At 37.6% G+C, this 27440-nt stretch overlaps 1 protein-coding gene across 2 annotated transcripts in view; it reads right to left on the bottom strand.

The window, feature by feature from the left end:
- The window catches only part of SGTB (small glutamine rich tetratricopeptide repeat co-chaperone beta), a 51935-nt gene that overhangs the window by 21866 nt on the left and 2629 nt on the right, over positions 1–27440 (bottom strand). For both annotated transcript variants that reach the window (XM_046671858.1, XM_046671856.1), the window contains exons 3-6: positions 20208–20311; positions 17098–17167; positions 12847–12946; positions 886–990 (exon numbers count right to left, since the gene is read on the bottom strand). In XM_046671858.1, the coding sequence (XP_046527814.1) occupies positions 886–990; positions 12847–12946; positions 17098–17167; positions 20208–20311 (379 nt within the window). The remainder of the gene's footprint in view (positions 1–885; positions 991–12846; positions 12947–17097; positions 17168–20207; positions 20312–27440) is intronic.

Genomic DNA, 27440 nt, shown 5'->3' with positions numbered 1-27440 from the left:
TGTTTGCCATTAGCTTGGAGTATCATCTTCCATCCCTTCACTCTGAGTCTGTGTTTGTCTTTGGGGCTGAGATGTGTTTCCTGGAGGCAGCATATTATTGGGTCTTGTTTTTTAATCCATCCTGCCACTGTGTGTCTTTCAAATGGAGAATTCAATCCATTTACATTTAGAGTGATTATTGATATATGGGAGCCTAATGCTGCCATTTTATCACTCGTTTTCTGGTTCTCCTGCATTTCCTTTGTTTCACGTCTCGTGTATTTCGGATTACCAATTCAGTTAGGTAGTTTTCTCTGCTGGTTTTCTTAGTTTTCTCCTTATTTATAATTTGTGTTTCTCTTCTATTTGTTTAGTGAGAAGCCTTCCTTTTTAACAGGAAAAAAGGCAGTCTGTGTAGATTACATATGCAGGTAGATTGGTGGATCTGGAGGCAGGAGGATGCGTTACTTTTCTTCTAAATGCATCTGTTTTCTCAATTAAGTGAAAGGCAATTTCAGCAGCTGAGAGTCACCATAGAGGATGTGGTGGAAATTTTAAGAGAGAAGAGCAGGGATGAAGCAGTCAACTCAGAGAGTGGTAAGGTGAATTTGGAAGGAAGTACAGTGGATTGTCTGCCAAAATATTGAGTGCTCATTTGAGATTTGTAGCCTTGAACACAAAGTGAGTCTGCTCAGTATGGTTGTGTGATTTTCTCCAACAATCAACCAGTCATTATTCAACTAATCCCAAGTCACAGAAATTACTGTCATTTCCTCCCTCAATGTCATATTTATCTTCTTATTAGTATAGCGGTTGAGATATTAAGCAGGAAATTCAAAATCAAGCCTTTAAGAACAGCATATCTGATATGACTTGGTACACTTCGAACATTCCCCCAGAACTTACCCCATTCTCCCATAGGCCTTGCTGTACTTTGAGTCAATTGCTATTGCTTTTTCACAATCCTTTATTGCATCTGTGTAGTGACCTAGTTTACTCTGAGCAGCAGCCCTAAGAGAAAGAGAAGAGATTTTTATTATAAGCAGTCTTCAAGGCACTAATTTAGGTTTTCAAGTAGTAATGAAACTACGTTTTCCTTGTCCAAATTTGTATATCCCTCCTGGTAAATATCTAAATCAAACTGTCTAAGATAATTATATAATCAAACAAAAAGAAAACTCAGAAACAAAATTCAGAGAAAATATGCATAATGCCTTTCACTGTTTGTGTTGCTATAGAAAAGACAAATATGTGAATCATATGACTGATCTACCCACTTATTGTCATTCTAATTTGACCAAACTGAAAACACTAGAACATTTGGGATTACTAGGGAGGCATACAGAGTGAATGATTACTCAGGGTGTTGTGCTTTTAAATGATCACTTTACTAGTAGGGTTAAGATAATCTGGCAAGTCTAAGATGAAAAATAAAACTTACCCGTGTGCGTAAATCTGTCTGTAAATTAAGGATGGCAATGTATTCCATCTACTGAGCATAGAATCTCAGAGCAATTAAGGACTATTTAATCCCTTCTGGGTTACTGCCAACAAAATTCTCCTGGAATAACTGGGATCTGACAATATAATGAAGCCACCTACTAACCATCCATACAATCCTGGGAACAGATAGCTCTCTGTTTTCCTGTATTTGTGTTCACTTCAACCCCCAGGGCCAAACCAAACAAGCAGAATTACTGTTCAACATGCAAGTCCTTCAAACTAGAAGGTTCCATAATGTCTCCTGCCTTCCATCCCATGACCACTCCATTCATTCTTCTCCAGACTAAATATTCACACTTTATTCATTCAACTAATATATCTATTGAGGGATAGCTAATGCACACACACTGTTCTAGGCATAATGGATAGAGCAATAATCAAAATAATATTCCTGGCCTCTGTAGTGCTTAGATCCCGGGGGAGAGGGGAAGGGCAGCGGCAGGAATAGTGGGCAGCAGGCTATGAAGAAAGGGTGGTGGTGAGTCCAATTTTCTGTCAACCTTTCTTCACACAGCATGACGGAGACCCTTACTTCTCAAGCTAAGATTATAAAATTTGAAAAAAATAAACATGTAGTTTCCTGTGCTTCAGTTAAAAAATTTTTAATGTGAAAGTACAGGATTCAACAAACCTATCTTGGTAGGTCACATGAAAAAGAGGTATGGGTTTATTTGACTGAATACTCACCACTAATAGCATGAGAACGATGACCATCAAAAATGACCATTAAAAGAAGAGATACAGAATGTGTCACTTCCAAATAATTAGAAATAAAAAAAATGAAGTAAAAATAACTCAATCAACACAATAAAAGGCAAAAAAAAGAGAAGAGGATGGAAAAGAAGGTAAAAAATAAGATAGAAAACAATTCAAATATATAAGCAATCGTAAAGTTGCCTAGATAAAAATCAGATTTTCAAATTGTATACATAAGATATCACCTAAAACATAATCACATGCAGGGTGAAGTTAAAGGGATAGAAAAAGACAATCAGGCAAACTGAAAGCCAAGCCAAAGAAAGCTGGCATAGAAACATTAATATTAGATACAAGGCAAAGAACATTATTAGATAGAGAGAGTCATTATTTACTGATCATCCTTTTTAGTTTAATTTTATGGAAAACATTTTCATGGCTTAGAAGTCAATCCTATATTAAAAGTCTCACTCTGATCCTATAGAGGACGGGTGGGAATGGAGTAGAAGGGACTTCAAAAAGAATGAAAAAGCAAACCTTCAAACTGAATAAAACAGAAACATGCACTCCTAACTGTATATCAAAAAGAAAGAATTCAAGTAACTTTCAAGCACAATATTCTGAGTATACATCTTTAGTGAGATACACTCTAAGGACAAAAAGAAAAAATTGCAAAGAAATTCTGAAGTTTACTTAGTAGACTTGTTAGTAGTGTAACACTAGTGTTGTAATACCAACTCAAAGATATTGAAGGATAGAGTAAATGAGTAAATATATTGGTATTGTTGGAAAGCAATGTTTTCACTATGGGAGAAAAGAGATATAAATATAAAATGGAGGGGCCAGCCCAGTGGTGTAGTGGTTAAGTTCGCATGCTCTGCTTTGGGGGCCCAGGGTTCGCCAGTTCAGATCCCAAGCGCAGACCTACGAACTGCTTATCAAGCCATGCTGTGACAGGTGTCTCACATATAAAATAGAGGAAGATGGGCACATATGTTAGCTCAGGGCCAATCTCCTTCAGCAAAAACAGGAGGACTGGTGGCGGATGTTAGCTCAAGGCTAATCTTCCTCAAAAAAAAAAAAGACACAAATATAAAATGGAGATGGTAAGGGAGATCTCTGTGACACTGGAATGTGAATTGAAGCTATCCATATAAGCTGATGACTTTTCAAAAAATATATTTCCTGGGGCAAGCCAGGTGGTGTAGTGGTTAAGTTCATGCACTCTGCTTCAGCTGCCTGGGGTTCGCAGGTTTGGACACCGGGCAGGGACCTAGCACCACTCATCAAGCCAGGCTGTGTTGGCATCCCACATAAAATAGAGGAAGACTGGCACAGATGTTAGCTCAGCAACAATCTTCCTCAAGCAAAACAAAAGAGGAAGATCGGCAACAGATGTCAGCTCAGGGCCAATCTTCCTCACACACTCTCTCACACACACACACACACACACACTCTCTCTCTCTCTCTCTCTCTCTCTCTCTCTCTCTATATATATATATATATATATATATAATATATATAAATATATATTTCCTAGCTCTGTCCACTGAAAGAACCTAGAAGCAGTAACACTTCAGTAGCAATGATCATGTCCTGCAACCAGATCTTGGTTTCTAAATACCATTCTCCACTAAAAGGAACAGGGACTCCTTGTAAGTTAGCTGAGCCCAAGTCTAGGGCAGAGAAAGCACAAGGAAAATCTAGAATACCCTGTCTCACACAGCAAGAAAGTGTTCAAAAACAAATGAAGTTATATAAAAGGACACAGCCAGTTTAAAGGGGTTCCCACTAGCCAAACATGGGATAATTTAAGTGCCAAAAACAATAATTATGGTAATTTATTATAACACATTGAATAGCGAATTTTTGAAAATTGACGAGTCCATAATGATACCCAAAAAAGCTGAGGGAGAGGGAAGGAGGAGGAAGGTGGAAAAGGGGGTACAGGGAAGAAAGCTCTTCTTTACAGAAATACGTGAGGAAATATATGTAACGGAAATGATAAAAGGCTGTTGGGGAACATGATATTCACATGATCTGACCCCACGGATTATTTTTAATTAGAAAAGGAATAACCCATATAGTGGTCACCAGCCTAAAATATCAAACTTAGAATTACCACTAACGGGATAGTTTGAAATTATGCGCCTTCTAATATAATGCAATAAATGTACACATAACTATTCATGTAGGCTTCATACCAAGATTTAACCTACATTTAATCCTGAGGAAGTGATCACACCAGTCCAGAATATGGCACATTCTATGAGATCATTGTCCTGAACTCCTCAAATAAGTCTATGTCAGGGCCAGCCCAGTGGAGTAGTGGTTAAGTTCACGCATTCCACTCTGGTGGGCCAGGGTTTGGATCCCAGGTGCGGACCTACACACCACTCGTCAAGCTATGCTGTGGTGGCATCCCACATACAAAATAGAGGAAGACTGGCACAGATGTTAGCTCAGTGACAATCTTTCTCCTCCCCAAAAAAGTCTACGTCATGTAAAACAAACAATCAAGAAAGACAGGGATATTTTCTAGATTAAAAGAGACTAAAGTGACATATCAAAATGCAGTTCATGAACCTTGACTGGATTCTGGAACAAAGACATAGCTACAGAAGGTATTTTTGGGACAATTGGAGAAATTTTAATTTTAATGCTAATTTTCTGACATGTGAATGCTATCAAAGTTATGTGGAGTATATCCTTATTCTTAGGAGATATATCTGAAGTATTTAGGATCAGAAGAAAATTTTATATATATATATATACACACACACACATGCACACCCTCACAGAGAGAGAGAAAGAGAGAGAGAAATGTGGCAAAATGTTAGCTACTATTGACTCCAGGGTAAGCGTATATGGATGTTCATTGCATCACTCTTTCAGTAAGTTTAAATAGGTTTAAACTTGTTTTCCTAAATACATATATATTTAGGAAATACATATATATGTAACATGCTGTCATGTGACTGCTTCATCATTACAAGCCTTCAAGTAGAGGCCACTCTCCTTTTCACTGAATCAATTCAACTGAGACTTTTGTTGAACAGCTATAATATGCTAAACCTTGAACTTAAAACCAAATATACAGAGATGAAGAGGATATCTCTGGCCTCCAACTTTGCACAGTCTAATAGGGAAATAGACATGTAAATAAATAAATAGTATGATAAATGCAACAATGGAAGTATCAAAGCAAGAGGTGACGCAGAGAAAGGTGGGGAGCTGTCTAATAGAACTTTCTGTGATAGAAAAATTCTTTATCTGTACTATCCAATACAGTAGTCCCTAAATACATATAACTTAAGAGCATCTGAAATACGCTGGTGCAAATGAGAAACTGATTTTTTTAACTTTATTAATTTTAATTAATTTATATTTAACCAGCCACATGTGCCTAGGAGTTACCATATTGGACAGCATCACTCCACTGGACATGGCTGGCAGAGAAGGGTGTAGAGGTATGGTGAGGGGGTTAGGGAGAAAAGAAACTAAGAAAGTCTTCCCAAAAGAAGCAACACCCAACATGGTCTTGAAGGATGACTAGTAGTCGACCAATTAGATAAGTGGAAAATATTCTAGGCAGAGGAGGAAGCACATAAAAGCATGGAAAGATGTCCCAACATAGTATTTTTAAGAAATCAGTAAGCTTCACATTACATGTGCATGGAGAGTAGAGAGAACAGGAATGGGGTTGGAGGAAAAATGAAGACGATACAGCGAAAAGAAAAGCAAGAGCCTAGATTACAAAAGATCTTATGTATCATGCTGAGGAACTTAAATTTGATGATGTAGATTTTTGGAACTAGTGAACAGAAAGCAGGAGTTAGATGGTGAATGTCACATTTCAGAAAAGTCTTTTTGGCAGAAGACTGGAGTGGGGAATGAAAGGGAAAACAAGAAGCCAATTGAAGTTACCCTTGCACTAGTTTAGCAAAAGTTAAGAACCGAGACCAAAAGAATGGTGCTGGGAACAAATTAGCTATGTGGGAGGGACATGGAAAATGGAAACATAGTGGATGACTCCCTGATTTCTTGCTTCAGATACTGATAATAAGACAAGGAATAAAGCACAGAGATCAGACCCAGAAAGAAGAGTGGGCAGAAGGGAAGGGGAGGACTATGTTTTAACCTTGCTGGCTTTAGCTTTAGATCATAAACTGCAAGCTAGGATGAAAGCAGATTTGTGTAGCTCACAAAAGAAAGAGGAGAGGCGTCTGAACCTCTGAGGCCAGGAAAGGGAAGAGAAGTCAGGCTATATTTGAATCTTCTGTGACATGAAGCCAAACATGCCAGGGTCTGAACTGAATAACAATGTGGTGTGCTCTCTCTGCCCCTGCTGTCTGGTTATCAGGGCATAACTAATGGAATTCCAGCAGAACAATATAGTCAGAGTCACCATGCTTTCAGACACCCTTGCTTTCTCTACCTTGTTAGAGCAAAAGTAACTTGCATTCTATTTTTATAGAAAATAAGGCAGGAAAAAAAGTGCAGGTATCTTACATTTCCCATGCTATATACGATGCATAAAAAATATTATAGCAAAAACCTATTCTTACAACTAAAAATGTCTCACATTGTTTTTGAAAGAAACACACATTGAAAGCCTAGAACTATGCTAGGGAGTTTGTATATATTATCACCCCTCACAACTACCCTGTGAAGTGGTAGTATTGTCTCTATTTTACAAGTGAGGAAATTGAGGCTCGAAAAGGTTAAGTGGCTGCCCAAGGTCACCCAGCGAGTAAGCAGTTAAACTGAGATTCAGCACCAAGTTCAAAAACCAAGTTCAAATCCCAGGGAACCTGGGACTAGATAGTGCTCATGGAGGTGGAGGAAAAACGACACGCAAAACAATGAGGTCTCTGTTCCCATCTTTCTCAGAGCTCACACTGTCACTAGCATTCCTTGGTGCAAAGGCCTGATGCTGCCTAATTTTGCCCTTTGAACTATGCTCTCCAACCTAAAATGCCTTCCCCTCTCCTCTGTTCATCCAAGCTCTACCTGTCCATCAAATCCAGCTCCAGCTCGAATTCCCCATCACCTGAGAGGCCTTCCAGACAAGCTCTCTCCATCATGCTCTCTCTCCTTCCTGTATATCTTTAATTCCACTTACTGCTTCAGTCATCCAACCATCCAGCCATCCCACAAACAGGAGACAACTATACATACTAAGGTTGTACAAAAGAAATAAGAACATTGTTTAGGGACAGAAGACATAGAAAAACTAGCTGTTCAGTCCATATCATACAGGACTTGGAAATGTTTTAGACCTGTACTCAACCATTTGTTGTTTTATGAATACAAACGTGAATGTGAGTGTCTGGTCACTTCAACGTCACTGGAAATTTCTTATATTTCTTCTGTAGTCTGTCATGCATCCAACAAAAATTGGCTGAACTCCTGGTAAGGCACAGCACTAGGTACTATAGGGGATACAAACAGACACAAAATACAATCTCTGCCCTTCACATGAAGAAATAAAAATATATACATAACTATAAGGAAAGGCAGAATGTATGATAAACTTATAAATGTTACATATCATGGTAAGTGCTAGGAGCATAGGAAAAAAGCAAAAGTAAATAATAGATTTTCAAAGAAGGACTCAGCTTTTCCTTGTATCTAGGCTAAGCCTAAAGCATCATTAGGATCCTAAAAAGGCCAAAATAGAAGAGAAATGTTGGAAAAGAAAGATTCATGTTAAGAAATGTGCCAACTGATCATTTTCTAACATATAAAAAAGTTACTTCTATAAAAAGTAAACTTTGCTTCATCCTACCAACTTTAGTACGTGAACAATATTTTAATTAGTAATAAAACTGTGAAATGGATATTAAAAGGAAGATTCAGTTCTGCTATTCTGAGCTTCCAACTCTTGGCAGCCTGCTGGCTAAGAAAAATGGCAAGAGGTAGTTGGCAAGACTACAGGCTACTGAGATATTATTTATAGTTACTAGAGTCTAAAAAAGAAAAAGATTCTAAAGCTTATTCAATATTTTGATTAAATATACAAATAAAGTTTTCTAATTCTTTAATATTAAACTGCATGCTCTATTACTGAACTCCTCAGGGAAAAGGATACTATTTAAATGCAAAAGAGAAGCATAATTATTCATTTCAATTTAACAATAATTAAATGAAAAGCAAGCATAGGCATTGCCAAGCATCTCTTCTGATACAGTACTAGTGGGCATAAGATTATTCATGAACCTTGATCTCATTAAAAATAAATGATTTATTTAGGCTCAGATTTACTATATTCATAGTTAGAAGTCTATGGCTTACTGTGCTCTATAAATAAGCAATTGTCTGATAACATATCTCATCATAACATCTTGTGACACTATTAAAATGGATTTATTTCAAGATTTTTATGCTAAATTAAAATACATGTATATTCAGCTGATTATAGCGAATAACATTCAAACATAAAACCACAGCTTGGGGAATTCATTCTTCACAAATTATTTGGATTTTCTCTTTTTCTGGGCTAGATTATGAGAACAGATAAATAAAGGGATTTTTTTGTGAAAAAAGAAAATGGCCAACTAAAGTCCTATGGATCCCATCCTTTCACAAATAACTATAAATTCTGTTCAAAATACGAAAGGAACAAAAACTAAAAGCAGCCCAGGTGACCATGATGAGGAAAACAGCTAAGCAAACTGGGGTACATTCAAACAACGGGACACCACTGATACAGGCAACAACATGGGTCAATCTCAAAACCATTATGCTGAGCAAAAAAAGTCTAATCCAGAGGGTACCTATGATATGATTCCTTTTATATGAAATTGTAAGAGAAACAAATCAAATCCAAAATCCCAAAATAATGGTTGCCTCCAGTAAATGTTGTAGGCCTATGGAACTTCCTGGGCTGATGGCAGTTTTCAATATCTTGATAGGAGTTTGGGTTATACAGGCGTGTGCATCTGTCAAAACTCAGTGAAAGTACACTTAAGATTTGTACATTTTCTTGCATGTAAATTTTTACCTCAAAATTAAAAAAAAGTAAACAAATATTGAACTCTAGCTAATGATATGCAAGCTAAAGTATTTAGGGGGAAAGTGTACTCATGGTGGCAATTTACCTTGAAATGCATCAAAAATAAGATGGAGCAATGAATAGAGAGGCAGACAGATGAATAAATATGTGATATAGCAAATATACTAGAAGATTAACAGCAAAATCTATATGTGGATATAGGAGTATTCACTGTAAACATCTTCAAACTTTGAAAATTTTCATAAAAATTGTTGAAGACAAAAAAAGAAAGAAAATGACAATAAATTAATTAAGAACAAGTCCTATCACACTAATATAATTTCTATTTTATTTTAACAGGGTTGCCACCAGACTGGTAAATCAGAGAAAGATAAGTGACAACATCTGTGGACCTCCCCAAAATTTGGCTCTCTCTTCATATTCCGATTGAGGCAAAAACCCAGACTGTGTAAATAATGACAGTAGCTATTATTGCATCCAACACTCTTCACTAGACACTTTCCTAGCACTTTCCACGTATTAACTATTTGGTCTTTACAACAATCCTTTGAGGTAAATACTATCATCCACATTTTACCAATGGGGAAACTAAGGCATAGATATGTCAGATAACTTGCTGAAGGCCATTTAGGTAGTAAGCAGCAGAGCTGGAAATTAGAATTCAAAGAGTCTGAGTTGGAACCCTGCTCTTAACCTCTCCCCTATGATTGCTCCATTGGTTGACTTTGTAACTGATAGAATGTAAGATACAAAACTCTTCTCCAGTTCGTGGATGATATGAATCTAGGAGCAAAAGCAAATATATTACTTTACAAATTATCCCAAAAGGTTAAGAGACATATAAATAAGAGACTGTAACAAGATAAAATTCTATAGTGATAAAATATCAGATCCTTCATTTGAGTCCAGACAACTAACTTTACCTCCAGTGACAGGGCTGGTACATAGCAGGTGTTTGGCAAGAACCTGTCAAATGAATCTATGATTGAACCATAGGATAGAGCAAATATGTGAAAAAGAGAGGCTTTAATAAACAAAAATCAAAATATGAATGTAATAAATAATGCTACGAAATCCTAATATAGGTTGAATGAGAGCCCTACAAGACTGTTCTGGCCAGACTGATGTCAGATATACTGTGTTAACTTCTGGGAACTGCACAGTAACAGACACAGGTAAACTGGAGCAAGTTTAGAGCACAAGTGCAGGACTTCAAGCTGTACCACCTGAGTTTAATTGAAGAAGCTGCGAGCGTTTAACATGAAGAAAAGAAAAGAACTCAAGTGAATATGATGAAAAACCTCGAAATGTCAGGTACTGTCATGAAAAAGAAGAATCATACATATTCTGTAATAGCCCTTAAGAAGAAAAATCAGGCCAACTGAGAGAAGCTATAGGAAAACAAATTCAGCATCAAGATAAGGAACACTTCTCTAACAGATATAAAAACAAAAGAAAAGGTGGGGAGACTTCTGAGACTATCTCAGAAGGGTATGAATACCCTAAATATGGTAAGAATAACTCAGTGAAAGATTAGATAAAATTAAAGATCTTTTGCAAATATAAGAACTTACTATATAATCAAAGGTAATTTTTATAATCTTTATAATGAACTGTTATGAAAAGTTTCAGACTGGTTAAAACAGTCATACCAGTCTCATACTAAAATAGATGTGAGATGATAAAATTTAAATGTAAAGGAAAAATAAGAAAATAGTCTGTGAAATCTGTAAATGTGAAGAGCTTTAAGCCTAAAAACATTGGAATAAAGCTCAAAGGGAAAGAAAACCAAATTTGTCTATATAAATATTTAAAACTTTGACATATGAAGAAACATTAAAAGGCAAACAATAAGCTGTGCAATTAGGACAAAAGGATTATATCTTTAATATAGAGCTATGCTGTCCATTACAGTAGCCACAAGCTACATGTGGCTATTTAAATGTAAAGTGATCTTCAATTAATTAAACATTAAAAATTTAGTCACTCAATTTCACTAGCCACATTCCAAATGCTCAATAGCCACTGTGGCCAGTGCCTACGGTATTGGACAATGCAGATATAAATTATGTTCATCATTGCAAAAAAGTTCTATGAGAACTTTAAATCAGAATAATTTAGTGCAGGGAATTGATTACATAGCTGATAGAAGAGCTGAGATGCCAAACAGGGGGTTGTGCAGCAATCCAGAGGCTAGCAACAGCAGGGAGCCATGACCATCCCTAAAACAGAGGACAAAGTGCAGAGCCCAAAACCCAACATCACCTGGCAAAAGCTGGGACCATAGCAGGTACCTTGGGTGGGAGCTCGAGACAAGGATGAGAAGCAGCCCCTGCTGGATAAACACTGTGATGTAAAAAGAGGGGAAGAAATACCCCCAACTTCTCCCTTCTGCCCTCCAGCCTCCTGCCAGCTTCTCCCATGGCTGAACCCAGACAAAACCTCAGTGACAAAGGAGTCTGGGAAATGCAGCCTATAGGGGTCAGACCCCTGTTAAAAAGGGCAGAACAGAGAAAAAAAAAAGTCCAAGGTCAAACAGGGTAAGGCCTGGCACAGGTACAAACAGATAACTTCAAGAAAAAAACTCACAAATGGCCAACATTTGAAAAATGTCAAAGGGGACCAGCCCCGTGGCCTAGTGGTTAAGTTCAGCACACTCTACTTCAGCAGCCCAGGTTCAGTTCCCAGGCATGGACCTACACCACTTGTCCACAGCCATGCTGTGGTGGTGACCCACATACAAAGTAGAGGAAGACGGGCACAGAGGTTAGCTCAGGGCAAATCTTCCTCAACCAAAAAGAGGAAGATTGGCAACAGAGGTTAGCTCAGGGTGAATTTTCCCTGGGGGGGAAAATGTCTAAGCTCACCAGTAATTAAATGTAAATTAGAACAACTATTATTAAAATAATAATAATAGTAAATTAACAATAATAAATAATAATTCAAGTACTTAGTGCTGATAAGGGTGTGGTAAAAATATATACACTCACACACTCCTAGGGGAGGACATTAATTTTCAAAATATTTTCAAAGAAGTTGGAACAATTATACAATTTGCATCAACGATTTTTTAAATGTATACACTGTTAGATCTACTGAGTGAATTTTCAAAGATAAACCCAAAGTCTAGAAAATCTGAAGTCCAGAAAATAATTTTAGAAACAAAGATGTTCAGGGTAGCTTTATGATATTGAAAAAAAAGGACAACCTCAACATCTACCAGTAGGTCAACAAGTAAGTAAATTAAGGAACATCTATGTATTTATTAAAAAAATAACACTGAGTGCTGCTTTGCCAACCACAACGATAGGTGCTAGGAATATAAAAAAGATTAAGAGGTAATAGACTAATTTGTCTCAGTTTAAATAACATTTATGAAGGATTTCAATAAACGAAGGACGTGGTTATGATATGCCTAGTAATAAACCTGAATCTAAAATCGATTACACTTATATCACACAAAGTATGACAAAAGCTTACTAACAGCAGTTGCCTCTAAGTGGTAAGTTTATGAGTTTATTTTTTTCCTTCTTTATACTTTGCTGAACTTTCAAAATTTTCTAAATAAATAAGTGTTCTACAGTTCTCCTTCAGAGCTATGAACGCAAATTTTTTAGAACTGTAAACATGCAACAATAGTGCCAGTTTACCTGTTGCAATAATAAACCGCATTATTTGGATCCAATTCTATTGCCCGTGTGTAGCAATCCACTGCAGCAGCATAATTTTCTTCTTTCATGTGGTTATTACCTAAAATAAAGTAATCAATAGGTACAGTCAGTACAATATACAGAAAAAATATAAAGTCTGAAAGACAAATTTTAATCCTAGAAACTACAATAATGGGAAGGTCAGCAACATGATTTTTCAGTCACACTGGAGACGAATTTTATATTGTACTATAGAGTGGATACCCCTTAGCCCTCAGTGTGTTTGAATGATTTTAATGATGCAGCTTAAAAAAAATTAATGGTTGTATACCTTATAAAATCTGGGCTTCGATAATTGAGTAAATGCAACAGTTATGATTATCTCATGGCGAAATCTAATCTGTTCTCACCTTCCTTATCTTCATCTCTCTCCTGCCTTTTAGAGCTGCCCACCCCATCCCAGACACCACACCCTCATCAATCACCATCTCAGTCTGGACCTGCCCTGGCACTCCTTCCCTGTGATACATCCATCAGCTGAGTAACCGAGCCCTCAGAACTCCGCTGTGTGGGTAAGCTGGTAAAACGAATCACGCTAATATGTTGTTGGCAGATAATAATTTTATGTGCTATCCCTTCCAGACGTAGATTCTTTTTAAAAAGGGGACTATTTGAGATTTATTTATAGAAAGACAGAATTTCAGAGACCATGGCTAGCCCAACGGGCACTAATTTTCAGGAAGAGCTTCTGCAGATCCATCTGGCAATAATTTAGCTAAGTTAACAACTGGCAGTAAAATAAAGGACTTCCTGGGGCTATCTTTTGTAATCCATTAAAGAGAAAAAAGTGTCCTATTCACTTTTAAGAACCAATGTTTAAAACCGAAATTTTTAAAACACTAGGATTAGAAGGAAGAATTTATACATCACAAAAGCCTCTATTATTCCTTCCAGCTTTCTCCAAACCAGCGGCTCTCTAATTAGCCTTGTTTTTTAATAAATTATTAGCTACTTAATGGGAGAAGGAGGGTGGAAATTTGCAGGGAACAGAAACAGGAAGATTAAAGGAAAGGCAGGTAGATAAAAACATCTAAATCATATAAGAATTACTGCAAATAAAGAATCAGAAATGAATATAAAGAGTGCCTGCTAATGGGGACATGGTTTCTTTTTGGGGTGATAAAAATGTTCTATAATTGTGGTGATGGCTGCACAACTCTGAGAATAAACTAAAACCAATGAATTTGTAAACTTTAAAGGAGTCAATTGCATGGTATGTGAATTATAGCTCAATAAGGTGTTTTTGAAAAGTTTAAAAAATTTGAATTTGGATCACCACTCCCAAAAACAAATTAAGATAAAGCCTCTGAGGAAGCTAAGAGGATTACATAGTTTTTATAATTGAGCAAGAAGTTAACTACAATAGTCTAGGTACTTAAATAGATTTGCTTCTTCCACGTAAAAGATTTATATTTTCTGGGTTACTGGGATTTTCTTGTTGCTCTTGGGCTTTTTTGCCTTGGGGTGGCATTTTATTATTATTATTATTATTATTATTATTATTATTATTATTAAAACCTATTTTATGACATTTCCTGTAAACTATCTCAAATGTGTAGACACTATGTTGAATATATACATACTATATATATTAGTGATATATATACATATTAATGATAAAAAGCTTCAAGCCATAAAATATTCAGTATGTAAAAATTCAGGACACAAAGAAAGAAATTTGTGAAAATAAATATAACTAAGCATTGTACAGCATTTTATAGTTACATGACACTCTCCTAAAAATTGTCTCCTTTAATTCTCAAGACGACCCTATGAGATATGCCTATACTTCTGTGACATGTCAGGGAATGACAGCAATAAACCCTTCTTGGTTCTGTCTGATCTTACTGCAGCTCTTCAGAAGCAAAAGCACACAAAAATATTTGAAAGCAACCTTAATGGAAAGGTACTAGTTGGCTAGAAGCCGGGATTAACACAGATGAGTGTAACTTGCAGCCTCCAATAACCCTATGCTTGACGATCTACCAGGGCCATTTGTTTTCACTCAAACAGCAAAACCTGTATAAAATGACAATAGCTCTAACTTGATGTGTAATGTGTCCTAGATGTGACATGCCTTAGTGAAAACAAAGAAGAAAAGCTTTCGGTTAAAGGCAAAAGCAGTAAGTAACTCAACCTACCCATGCTGCCACAGTAGGTGAGTCTCACCCTGCATCTCCTCCTGACCCTCATCTCAGTAACAGTCATTATATCAAAGCAAACTCTACAGGGAATGCAGTCTCCCAGGGGAGCAAACATGAGGGACAAAAATAAAATTTCAACTTGCCAATTCTTCAACATGATTACTAGAGCTAAACCAAGAGAGCTGCAAAAGCAAAATGTCATGGAGAACACACCACATCACCGAGGCTTTCATGCACTACAAAAATGAGGGAGAGTATGAAACATCAGACTAGAGTGTTTCAATTAGAAACTAATATATGAAAAATGCATTTGTATCTGGATAGGTTAAATCCAAACTCTTTGGGGAATACTATAACTCAAATGACAATGAGGATCTGGTTGCTTTATTTTGCATGTAATTTTTGAAAGTCATAATATTCTAAAATTTTAAGTCACTGTAGTGATGTCATTTCTTAGAGGAGATAAAAAATTGAAAACTGGAATCAGCCTATTTGTTGGAAACACAGCACTTCATAATGTAATCTTAAGAAGATAATCACAGAATAGCAAAAATACAGACAAAGATATTAAGACAATGTTACTTAGGATTACAAAATGATCTGTTTAGATAAGTAAGTCATGGTCTAATAGTACCACGGAACACTGCAGCCACTAAAAATGTGATATAGGTGTATATTTACAGACCTAATAGAGACGACCAGGCCTGAGCAGTAGGAAAAGCATACTCTTGTCCATATCTACTTTTTTAGATGCCAATTGATTCTTTTTTTTTTTTAACTCAACTGCCTTTTTCAGGATACGAACTAAAGAAAAGGCCAGAAAACGGTTCTGAACCATTTTGTATAGCTTCTGAACATGGCGTATTCCCTAACTGCTCTCTGCCTACAGGACAGGGAATTTGTTGGCTCTCATTCACGGCTAAAAGGTCAGGTCTCTGCCCTACAGCTTGCTAAAACAAATCTTGTAGGCCTGACCTGGCTCTCCTCTATAGCACAACGTAGCTGACAGGACGGAAAAAGTGAACAGAGACCCTCAACAGTGACTGATTTATTAAAACCAAGAATGCCTCAATAACCAAACTAGAAAATTTAATAATGTAGTAATCAAACGTGCTAATAACCACTTTAGTCAAGTGCCATAGGCATGCCTTAACAAATTTCAAAGAACTCAAAAACACTAAATATACAAAAGTTAAAATAGTACTGAAGATTATTTTCATCTCTTTGATTAAGCATTAAGAAGAATTTGGGATCCTAGAGTACACATAACAGATACAGTTACAAGTAATCACCCCTTTACTTATTTGCTTTGCAAGTTTTACTCACAACAGACCTGCTTCTTCTTCTTCTTTTTTTTTTTTTGGTGAGGAAGATTCACCCTGAGCTAATATCCATTGCCAATCCTCCTCTTTTTTGTTTTTGTTTTTGCTTGAGGAAGATTTGCCCTGAGCTAACATCTTCCTCTACTTTGTATGTGGGATGCCTCCACAGCATGGCTGATGAGTGGAGTAGGTCCACACCCAGGATCCAAACCTACAAACCCAGGCTGCCAAAGCGGAGCACATGGACCTTTAACCACTCAGCCACGGGGCCAGCCCTGAATCTGCTGCTTTTTTTTTTTAAAAGATTTTATTTTTCATTTTTCTCCCCAAAGTTCCCCAGTACATAGTTGTGTATTTTTAGCTGTGGGTCCTCCTAGTTGTGGCATGTGGGATGCCGCCTCAGCATGGCTTGATGAGTGGTGCCATCCGAACCGGTGAAACCCTGGGCCGCTGAAGCAGAGCACGCGAACTTAACCACTCAGCCACAGGGCCAGCCCCAAGGATCTGCTTCTTTTGAAGTAAGCCAGACTTATATTGCCTACAGGCCCTTCTATATTTCCAGGCTTCTTCCCTACCACATTAATTTCTGCTTCACAAATGCCCTGTGGACTTATGACAATCCAGTCTTGGCAGTGTAATCCAGAATCTTATCAATTGACAGAGTCACTTTCTCTAGAGTTCCAGAAATTTTTACTAAATAAGTAATTTTTCTATGAAATATTCACCTTCATCTTTTAATTGGTCAGCTTTTCCCACATCTTCAGGCACTGAGTTTGAAAGAGGCAGAATGTCATTCTGAAATTAAACAAAAATCAGTATACTTCCATTTAGCTACGTAAAGTGTCATCCCAGAGAACTATAAGTAAAGTAATAATGAATTACCCAGATTACAGTAAATCATCTATCATTCCATGTCATGAAATCTAACACCTAAATAGTAGTGTTGGCAAGAAATAGGGGAAAAATCTTCTCACATACTTTTATTAGAAAAATGAATATGTGGAATTTTACTAGAAGATAATGGGCAAAAAGAAAAATCAAAATTTTTTTTTACTTGCTTTCCTTATACCCAGAAATCCTACTTCATGAACAAAAAATAGAACCAGTGTACAAAGAATAGGAATAGTGAGAATTTTGAAACATAATATGTAACATCATAAGAGATATCCTACTAAGTCAATTTCACAGTTTACCCAAATAAGCATTTATAATATTATCCTATTATTTAAATATGTGCACACACACAGGCTAAAAAACAAAGACTGGAAAGGTGTAGACAAAAGGTTAACAATAGTGATATTTGCATGTGAAATTTTCAGTCTCTTCTTTATATCTTTCCATATTGTCCAAATTTTTTTAAAACAATATGCATATATTAATTTCATCATAAGATAAAAACAGTATAAATTTCCTGTTTTTAGCACTATACTATCATCCTCGAACCGCTTTTGCATTAATAAGATTCAAACCAAAGGTGCTTATAAAAACTAAATGAAAATTTATAAATATCTTGAGTGGCACTGGGAACACAATGCATTTTTCCATTTTTGAAAGATCTTTTTAAAATTGCGTTGCCTTTAAACTTGATTCTGAAGTTCATAAATAAATCTGCAATTTTCAAGAAAGCATAATTTATAGCCAACATTTACTATATGTCTACATGTACTGTATTTAAAATATATCCACCATTACCTTTGTCTTGACTAAACTTTCATTAGACTTGATGGCTCTCACACTGGAAATACACTTTGCTAACTACACACAAATATTCACAAGTACAAAATCACTGATAAAGTGTATGAATCATTCTTATTTTTAAAAAATATTTCTCTAATAATCAGTTTTCCGAAACATAAATCATCAAAATAAAAAGTACAGAATCAAATGGGAATCTTTATAAGTAGAAGTCACTCCTTAAAACTGACTATGGTCACTCAGGATATAAGTGTAGTTCAAAGACGCATTACCGCCCTGCAGTACTTGCTTTTAAGGTTCCTTCTATTTCAACTCTTCTCACAAGCCTGGGCAGTTTATGCACCCAAAAAAAGTGACTTTTTTGGGTCAGAAAAATAGCATATTGAAAAATGGATTATAATGCATTCTGTCTAAATCCTTCCGAATTATTTTAATGAAATCGTCACAGTTTTACAACTTTGAAAATGATTTCTTACATTCATTGAGTACATTTAAACAGGTCATGATGTGGGGATGTGTTATCTACTTTATATAAAAGGAATGAATCCACTTAGTATATAAACTTAATTGGGGGGAAAAACAGGAAAGCAGTATCCTAAAAATAAAATGACCGATAGAACAACCAAGGATACTGGGTGAGACAAATAGTTTCTTTAATTATAACAATCTTGATGCTGCTTCAGACAAGTTTTAGACTTTCTCTGCCATACTCTGCTAACAAACACATATGTAATGGAGCCAAGGCTGTTAACCAGGAGTGCTAAAGGACTGATACCACAAACAACACTATGCAGTATACTATGCAGCCGGTTTCAAGAAACGATATCTTAAAAATAGTAAGCAAGAAATTTTTACAATTAAATACAATCAGAGAGAAATAGCAAAAGAAAAGCACAAAGAGCTCTTATTTAAACAGAGTATGAAAGTCAATTTGAGCTTCCGGGGAGGTGAAAAAAAGTTCTGATCTCTTCAGTGCTAGGTCAGTGGCGACAGGAGCTACAGAATCAGCAAGTCCAAACGCTGTCCCAAGCACAGGCCTCTTGGGCATGCTGGAGCAAAGAAGGTTGGCTTCAGCCCTAGCCATTTCCAGCCACCGAAAGGGGGTTCCCTAAGGAGGCCGCAGCCAAGACAGTGGAAGAACCACAGCTTGCAAAAAGAAGAAAAGGGGAATTTCCCAACGAGGAACACAGACACGTGCCACCATCTCCTTACATCTTGTCACGTAATTAGAATTTATGTTTGATGAATTAATGTATAACTGTATTATTCTTTTCCTAAGGATAAAAAGAGGGAGGAGTTTACTGCCAAGTATCATCTTCATTGCAACTCTAAGGACCTCTTTCCAACAAGTTCTAGAAACAGTCAATGTGGTATTCACAGCAAGGTCCCTGCCAGGCTGCACCACACATACGTTACATGTTTCAGTTGCTCTCCTGAGTTCCTCATTCTGTACTGAAGCTTGAATACAGAGCCAGAACAACAAAAGGAGTCCGGGAGGCACCAAAATGTAATGAAAACACACATAGGAGGTCATCCTGGGGCCCTAAACTCACTAACTTTAAAGTTTTCCAGATAATCTTATGGTCCATGTTTCCTGAAAAGGCCAGAAACCAGAGGCCATGTAAACAGTCCTCAGGAGCGGGGATCGGAAAACCTGGGTTTCAGTCTGTCTTTTGCATACTGACCGCAAAACGTTGCCTGTTTTAAAGAGCCTCATCAGTGGTCAAATTTTTGAAATCTGCTTCAAAATGATGACTCAATTCCTGATGAGTCTATTTCTACATGGTTTTTTCCTAAACGTTTAACACTTCTGTTTTTAACTTGTAATCCATGTTTTAGGGGTATGTCAATTAAGATGTCAGAAATCTAAAAATACTCAGATGCTGTAAAGGACTGAAGAAGTCAACCAAGACATGTCATGATATATAAAAGAAGGTGAGAGAATGAGAATAGCTAATAATATGAAAATCTAAAGCACATTAAAAGAGCTATATTGTGGGTCCTAAACTGCATCTATGTGGACTATCTTATACCCAAGAAGAAGCTAGTTGCTTATCAGCCTGGCCCCTCAAATAGTAACAATCCAACATAATATTGCAGTCATACTTAAATCAGATACAAGAAAACAATTGCAACTTACCTTACAGAAGGAATTCATGAACATTTCTGTCAAAGGCTGTGAAACTGCTAGATGTGTATCTTCTGGGCTGACTTTAAAAACTGTCTCCAAGCACTGAATTGCAACTTGAAACAAATTTTAACAGTGAAAAAAAAAATCAGCAACCTAAAAAAAGAAGCAACCTTTTTTCCTGGTATAAATCCGCACTCTGCAATCTGTGGGAATTTAGCATTTATGATCACAGAACATAAGGAAAACTAAACGGTTCAGCTGCACAGAGATTTCTGTTTATAGACCAGCTATTAAGGGAAGACAACTTGATTTCTCATTCCTCACTTAAAGAAAAATGCTCCCTAGAATATAATTTCTCAATATATGCATTACATCATATTCTTGTTGAAGCAAGTCATGAACAACAACTTACTTCCCTCTACCAATATCAGATTAACCACCAATGTCCTAATGCCTTGAATAAAACTAATTAAAAAAATTTTTTAATGTGACAAATACAATTCTCAACCTGATTATAAACAGTAAGAGAAGCAGTCTATGGCACATAGGAAGCACTAAATATTGATTTCAGTGTACTTACTTAAGTGAAGATAGGTTAGCTTTAAAAATTCACTCATGCATACAAATTTATTAAGTACCTACTATGTGCAAGTTGCTATTGTTAAGTGGTAGAGACGCAATAGTTAACCTAATAAACAAAAATCACTATCCATTTGGGGCCAGCCCAGTGGTGTAGTGGTTAAGTTTGCACGCTCCACTTCGGTGGCCCGGGGTACACAGGTTTGGATCCCAGGTGCGGACCCACACATCGCTCATCAAGCCATGCTGTGGCGGTGTCCCACATACAAAATAGAGGAAGATTGGCACAGATGTTAGCTCAGCAACAATCTTCCGTAAGCAAAAAGAGGAAGACTGGCAACAGGTATTAGCTCAGGGCCAGTCTTCCTCACCAAAAAACCCAGAAATCACTATCCATTTAATAGAAGGAGGCAGAAAAACACAGTATGTAAAATACATACCATGCTAAGTGGTGATTGGTGCCTCATCCACATTTGGTGTATGACAAGATAACTGGTATGACTAAGGAACAGACTGCGTGGAAAGACATAGTGGGAGATTATGCTAGAAAGGAAATACGTTGTTGGATGACAAGTCACCATGAATAACATTTTAAAGAATGTGGACTTCATGCTATGGGCAAATGGAGAGCCATTAAACAATTTAGTGGAGAAAAACAGCTAGATATGTGTTTAGAATTAAAAGTCCAGTAGGAATGTTAAGAATGGATTAGAGATGGAAGCTGTAGGAGAAAGTGGAAGCAGAAAACCAGATGGGTTCCTACTTAAATGATCTAAACCAACAAGGAGTCTAAACTAGGGCAATAACAGTGAAGAAAGCAAATTCTGTCCTTTCTGCAAGTACCTACAGAGAAGAATGGAGGCAGATTCTTATCCTGAGAGTGCTCTCCTTTGAAAAGGAATTCTCCCCTGGCGCAACAAGATGAGAATGTAGCCAAGATGTCCAGTGGAATTCCAGACAGTGTGGAATAGATACTCTTACATTGGTGCATGACCTTTCTTTTCAATTTCTTTAAACTAAAAACAAAAACATTTCACCTATTTCTCCCACCTTCCACCTCCACCTCTGGCAACCACCAATCTGTTCTCTGTATCTATAGCTTGGTTATTTATTTATTTTTATTTTTTAGATTCCACATATAAGGGAGATCATATGCTGTTTGTCTTTCTCTGTCTGACTTATTATAGATTCACTTATATTTGCATGACTTTTAAAAGATATGTTATGTATTAATTGTGGTCCTGAGAAAATTACCTCTGTCATAAAAGAAACACCGTTACTTTCACTAGCCACAGAGCAATTCTCCTTAGAAAAGAAACTGAATAAGCAACTAGGTCACCAACTACAAGAAATCCAAGCGTCTTTTAGATGGAAAATAATCCGCTGTTTACCTATCCCTCATTCTCTCCCTTTCTATTCCTGCCAAGCAGTCATTCTTGCCCTTTAGTTGTACTCACACTAAAAACACTGGACCACAAGGAAAAAGGTTCTCATTGCTGTGAAGACAGTTAATTAAAATAATAATAAATGTATGTGTGTATGTATATGTATATATTTATTCTTGATCGACATTTTTCCTCCCTGATCAGGTTGGTCATTTTCTTTACTGGGTCATGTAGCTGGCACATGTTCCTTTACTATACTTCGCATACTATATTATATGCACTTAAATGTCTGTCTCCCATCACAGACTGCCTCCTTGAGGATAAGGGCTATGTTTTATTCATCTTTGACTTTAACACAGTCTGGCAAATAGTAGATGTTCAATAAATTTTAATCTACTTCTTTGTTTACAGTGGAGGTAACAGTTTAATTTCAGAGGAAATAAAAACAATAAAATCTGTGGAAGAGAGCACTTCTCCCCCCTCAAAGCATTAACTCACAGCCATGTGAGAGATGGGCAGAAGCCAACCCAGCCCTTAACCAAAAACCAGAGGATGGCTCTTGAGAGCTAAACACTGACAAGTGAAAAGTCCACATGGTGACAGAGGGATTTTTATGCTCTCTCTTGTCGAGGCAATCCAGTCCAGCTCCATTATCTCTGCTGCCACGAACCTTAGAACACAGATTTGGCACATACTAGACTCAAATAAATATTACTAAAGGAGGTGGCTGTTTTGTTCTAAACACAATTGTTTGGTTTTTTTTTTTAACCAATTTACTAAAGTATGATTAACATATAAAAAGCTGTACATTATTTAATGTATACAACTTGATGAGTTTGGGGATAAGTATACACCCATGAAACCATCACCACCAAGGTCATAGACATATCCAACACCTCCCAAAGTTACCTCTTGTCCACTTTTATTAGTCTGTGTGTGTGTGTGTGTGAAGAACATTTAACATAAGATCTACCCTCTCACCAAATTTTAAGCATACAACAGGGTATTTGTTAGCTACAGGCACTACGCTGTAGAGTAGGTCTCCAGAAGTTATTCATCTTGCTTAACTGAAACTTTGTAGTCTTTGACCATCACCTCCCCATTTCCTCTTTTTTTTTAAAAAGAAAAGATTTTATTTTTCCTTTTTCTCCACAAAGCCCCCTGGTACATAGTTGTATATTTTTAGTTGTGGCATGTGGGATGCCGCCTCAGCGTGGCTTGATGAGTGGTGCTATGTCCGCACCCGGAATCCAAACCAGTGAAACCCTGGGCCACCATAGCAAAGTGTGCGAATTAACCACTTGGCCACGGGGCCGGCCCCCCCATTTCCTCTTACCTCAGCCCCCAGCAACCACCATTCTACTCTCTGCTTCTATAAGTTTGGCTATTTTAAATTCTACATATAAGTAAACACAATTGCTTTGATAAGTAAACCTAGTTGCCAAAATGTTTAGTGTTCAACACTAACACATATTTAGAGAAACACATGGTTTAGTGAAGAAAGCCTCCACAGCCTTGGAACTCAGAACTATCTCATTATCATTATTAATCCAACTCCCCACCCCCCAAGTCAGATAACCTGGGCGCAAGAATTTATCTTACTTTACCCTCAAGATTCTCATTTATGAAACAAGGATTATTACATTTGATCCTTCTTTTAGGAGGTTATATTCAGGAATAAATCATAAAAATCCAAAGAAATACTTATTGTTCCACTTTAACACCAAATAATTATAGTCTGTTTGGTACTGATAAAGAGAAGGACAAGTGAAGAATTTTATGCAATAATACCATATCCCATCTGTGTAGCGCTTTATTCAAAAGCTATGTAATTGCTATCACTGATTCTGATTCTCTTGACAAATCTACTAGATGTTGAGGGAGCAGACAGGTCCACCTAATAGACTTAGAAATTAAGATACAGACCAGCTGAATGATATGCCCAGGATCACTTTATTTGATTCATCAATTCAATTCAACAAATATTTATTGAGAACCTACCATGTGTCAGGCACTTTTCTAGACACTTTGGATATACCAATGAATAAAACAGAAAAGATCCCTGACCTCTTGGGGTTCACATTCTAGTGGGGGATGGAGAGGTAGACAATAAACAATAAATAATAAAATGCAGGACGGGGCGAAGAGGATAGGAGTGTGATGAGCAGAGCGGGGAAGCAGGCTGCAGATTTAATAGAGGGCTCAGGGTACGTCTCATTCAAAAAAGAGATCTGACAAAGACTTGAAGGAGATGGAGGTGTTACCACTATCTAGGGGAAAAGCATTCCAGGCAGAGAAAACAACTAGAAAAAAGCCCTTGGGAAAAAGGATTTGGAGCATTCAGAGTGAGGAAGCTAATTTGCTAAAGCCAAATGAGAAAGGAGAAGAGTCTGTGAAACATACATCACAGAAGACCAAATTATATAGATCCCTTAAACAGTGACTAAGTAACATGAGGAGTCACTGCAAGATTTTGAGTGAAGAAAGGATAGAATCTGACCTACTCTTTTAAAAGATCACAGGCCTCTGTGTTGAGAACAGTCAATGAAGCAGCAAGAATAGAAGCAGAAAGACCAGTTAGGGCTATCACAGGAAAAGAGATGAGAAATACTTAGCTCTGTCCAGAGCTGATATCAGTGGAGATGGGAAGAAGAGGTCAGACTCTAGACCTATTTTGAAATTACAGCTAACAGAATTTACTGAACGACTAGATGCAGAGTCTGAAAGAGTCAAGAATGACGCCAAAGTTTTTGGCCTGAACAACTGAAAAACTGGAGTTGCCATCAACTGAGATGGGGAAGTTTTGGATAGAACAGATTTTGGGTGGGAGGATCAGGAGTTCAGTCTTGGAAATGTTCCATTTGAGATGTCTACTAGACATACAAGTGGAGATATCTAGTAGGCTAGATAGGAGGATATAGAAGCCTGGAGTTGAGAAGAAAGGTCTTGGCTGAGGGTATACATTTGAGAAATATCAGCATATAAATAAAGGATATTTAAGCCAAGAAGCTGAATGATACCACCAGAAAAAGTGAGTGTCGATAATGAAAAGAAGATCAAGCACTGGACCCTGGGCACTCCACATCAGGGAAAGAAGAGGACCCAACAAAGGAGACAGAGAAGGAGCAAACAATGAGATAAGAAGAAAACTAAGACAGTATGAGGTATCCTGGAAGCCATGGGAATAAAGCATGTGGGATGAGGGGGAGAGGGGAGTGATCACCAGCTTCATCAGTGGCAGCTAAGTCGTCAGATCAAGGCTGAGAACTGACCATGGAACTCAACAACACAGAAATCACTGGTGACCTTGATGAGAACGGTAGGTATGGAGAGATGGAGGCGAAGGCCTGGCTGGAGTGCGTTTAAGAAAGAACAGGAGAGGAAATGGAGAAAGCAAGTATTGACAACGCTTTCAAAGAGTTTTCTGGCAAAAGGGAGGCAAAAAAAGTGGGCAGTTCGGGGAGGGGTTGGGGGAGTATGGCAACAGTAATTAATTGTTGCTTTTGCTTTTTTAAGAAGAGAAAAATAATGGAAGGTTTATATTCTGACGGAAATGATCCAGTAGAGAGTGAAAATTTGCTGATGTAAAATGAGGAGGGTAGAATAGCCAGAGTGCTCTCATGGAGGAGGTGAGACAGCATGGGATCCAGAATGCTGGCAGAGTGGTTCCATTTACAAAGGGCAATGGATAATTCATCTATGAGGTCTTAGTTCAGCCTGCTATGACAGAATACCACAGACTGGGTGGCTTACAAACAACAGAAATTTATTTCTCATAGTTCTGGAGGCTAGGAAGTCCAGGATCAAGGCACCAGCAGATTCGATGTCTGGTGAGGACCTGCTTTCTGGTTCACAGCTGGTGCCTTCTTGCTGTCCTCAACTGGTGGAAGGAGAGAGGGAGCTCTCTGGAGTCTCTTTTATGAGGGCACAAGTCCCAATCATAAGGGCCCCACCTCCTACTACCATCACATTTGGCATTAGGTTTCAACATATAAGTTTTGGGAGGACACAAATATTTAATCCATAGTATATGGTAATAGACAGGCAAGCAGGCAGAGTACGTGGGTAAGATGCTGGTGGGTGGGTAGATGGGGCCAGAGGAGTCTGTGGAAACTGTTTTCTTAGTACTTCATTTTTCTTGGTGGAACAGGAAGCACGGTCATCAACTAAAAATGAGTACAGAGGGAGAAGGTTTGGGAGTTTGAGAGGACATGAGAAAGTATTCCAGGAGAGAAAAAATATGAATGAACTTAGAACAGACAGTGTGATTGCCAGGCAGCATTAAAGCTCTGCTTGAGGCTTGTGGTCATGAATTCAAAGCGGGACCAGTCAGCAAAGCCGTGTGTTTTGCTCTACCTACACACAGCCAATGGTTATAGGCACAGAGTAGGTGGAGAGCTGGATTTAAACAAGGTTGGGTTTCTATGAAAGGGAGAGATGTACAAGGGCATGATTATAATGATCAACCATGGAATTTAAGATGGGTAAGAAGAGGGATGTGAAAAGGTTAAGGGATCAACAGACTGGAGGTATTGGCAGGGTCAAAGAACTGTTGGGGTAGGGACCTAGAGGGAGTGAGCTGGAAAGACAGGCAGTAGTGTTGAGGAAGTAAAATGTTGAAGACAGAGATTCTGGAGGGGATGCAGTTTGGGTAATGACAAGGTCTAGGAAAGAGTTTCTCAACCTCAGCAGTACTGAGATTTTGGACTGGACCATTTTCTGTTGTTGGGGGCCATCTTGTGCACTGTAGTATGTTGAGCAGCATCCGTGGACTCTACTCACTAGATGCCAGTAATACCAGCCACCAGTTGTGATAATCAAAAATATCTCCAGACATTTCCAAGAATTAAGACAGGAGTGCTGCTAGAGAAAGTGACAGTGAGCAGGAGCCACCATAGTCAAAACATGAAACAGATGTCAGCAGATGACAACAATTAGGAGGAGTGGGTGACACAATCTGAAGACAAGGCTCAAAGCTGATAACACGCACAGCTTCACCACAGTGGTAAAGCTGGGACTACAACTTAGGTTCCTTTCCTAGGGCTTTCTTAAATGTCTAGAAGGTGGGCAGACATCTCCACACGATTTCATATTCAATTAAATTAGACTCACAGAGTCAAAAATAGGGGTCGGTCAAAAACAATTGGCACCATTTCTGACTGCCATATATAACAAACAGCTAAAGGCACATATTTTTGGCTGAATTGGTATTCTAAAAATCCTAAAAATAGGACATAACATCCTGGTTTTTTAAAAACTCTCAATTTTCTTTTTAGCC

Source organism: Equus quagga, chromosome 9, assembly GCF_021613505.1.
Source record: "Equus quagga isolate Etosha38 chromosome 9, UCLA_HA_Equagga_1.0, whole genome shotgun sequence".
Classification (NCBI taxonomy): Eukaryota; Metazoa; Chordata; class Mammalia; order Perissodactyla; family Equidae; genus Equus; species Equus quagga.
The sequence above is the reverse complement of the archived record's forward strand: the minus strand, read 5'-3'. Positions and strand labels throughout refer to the sequence as shown.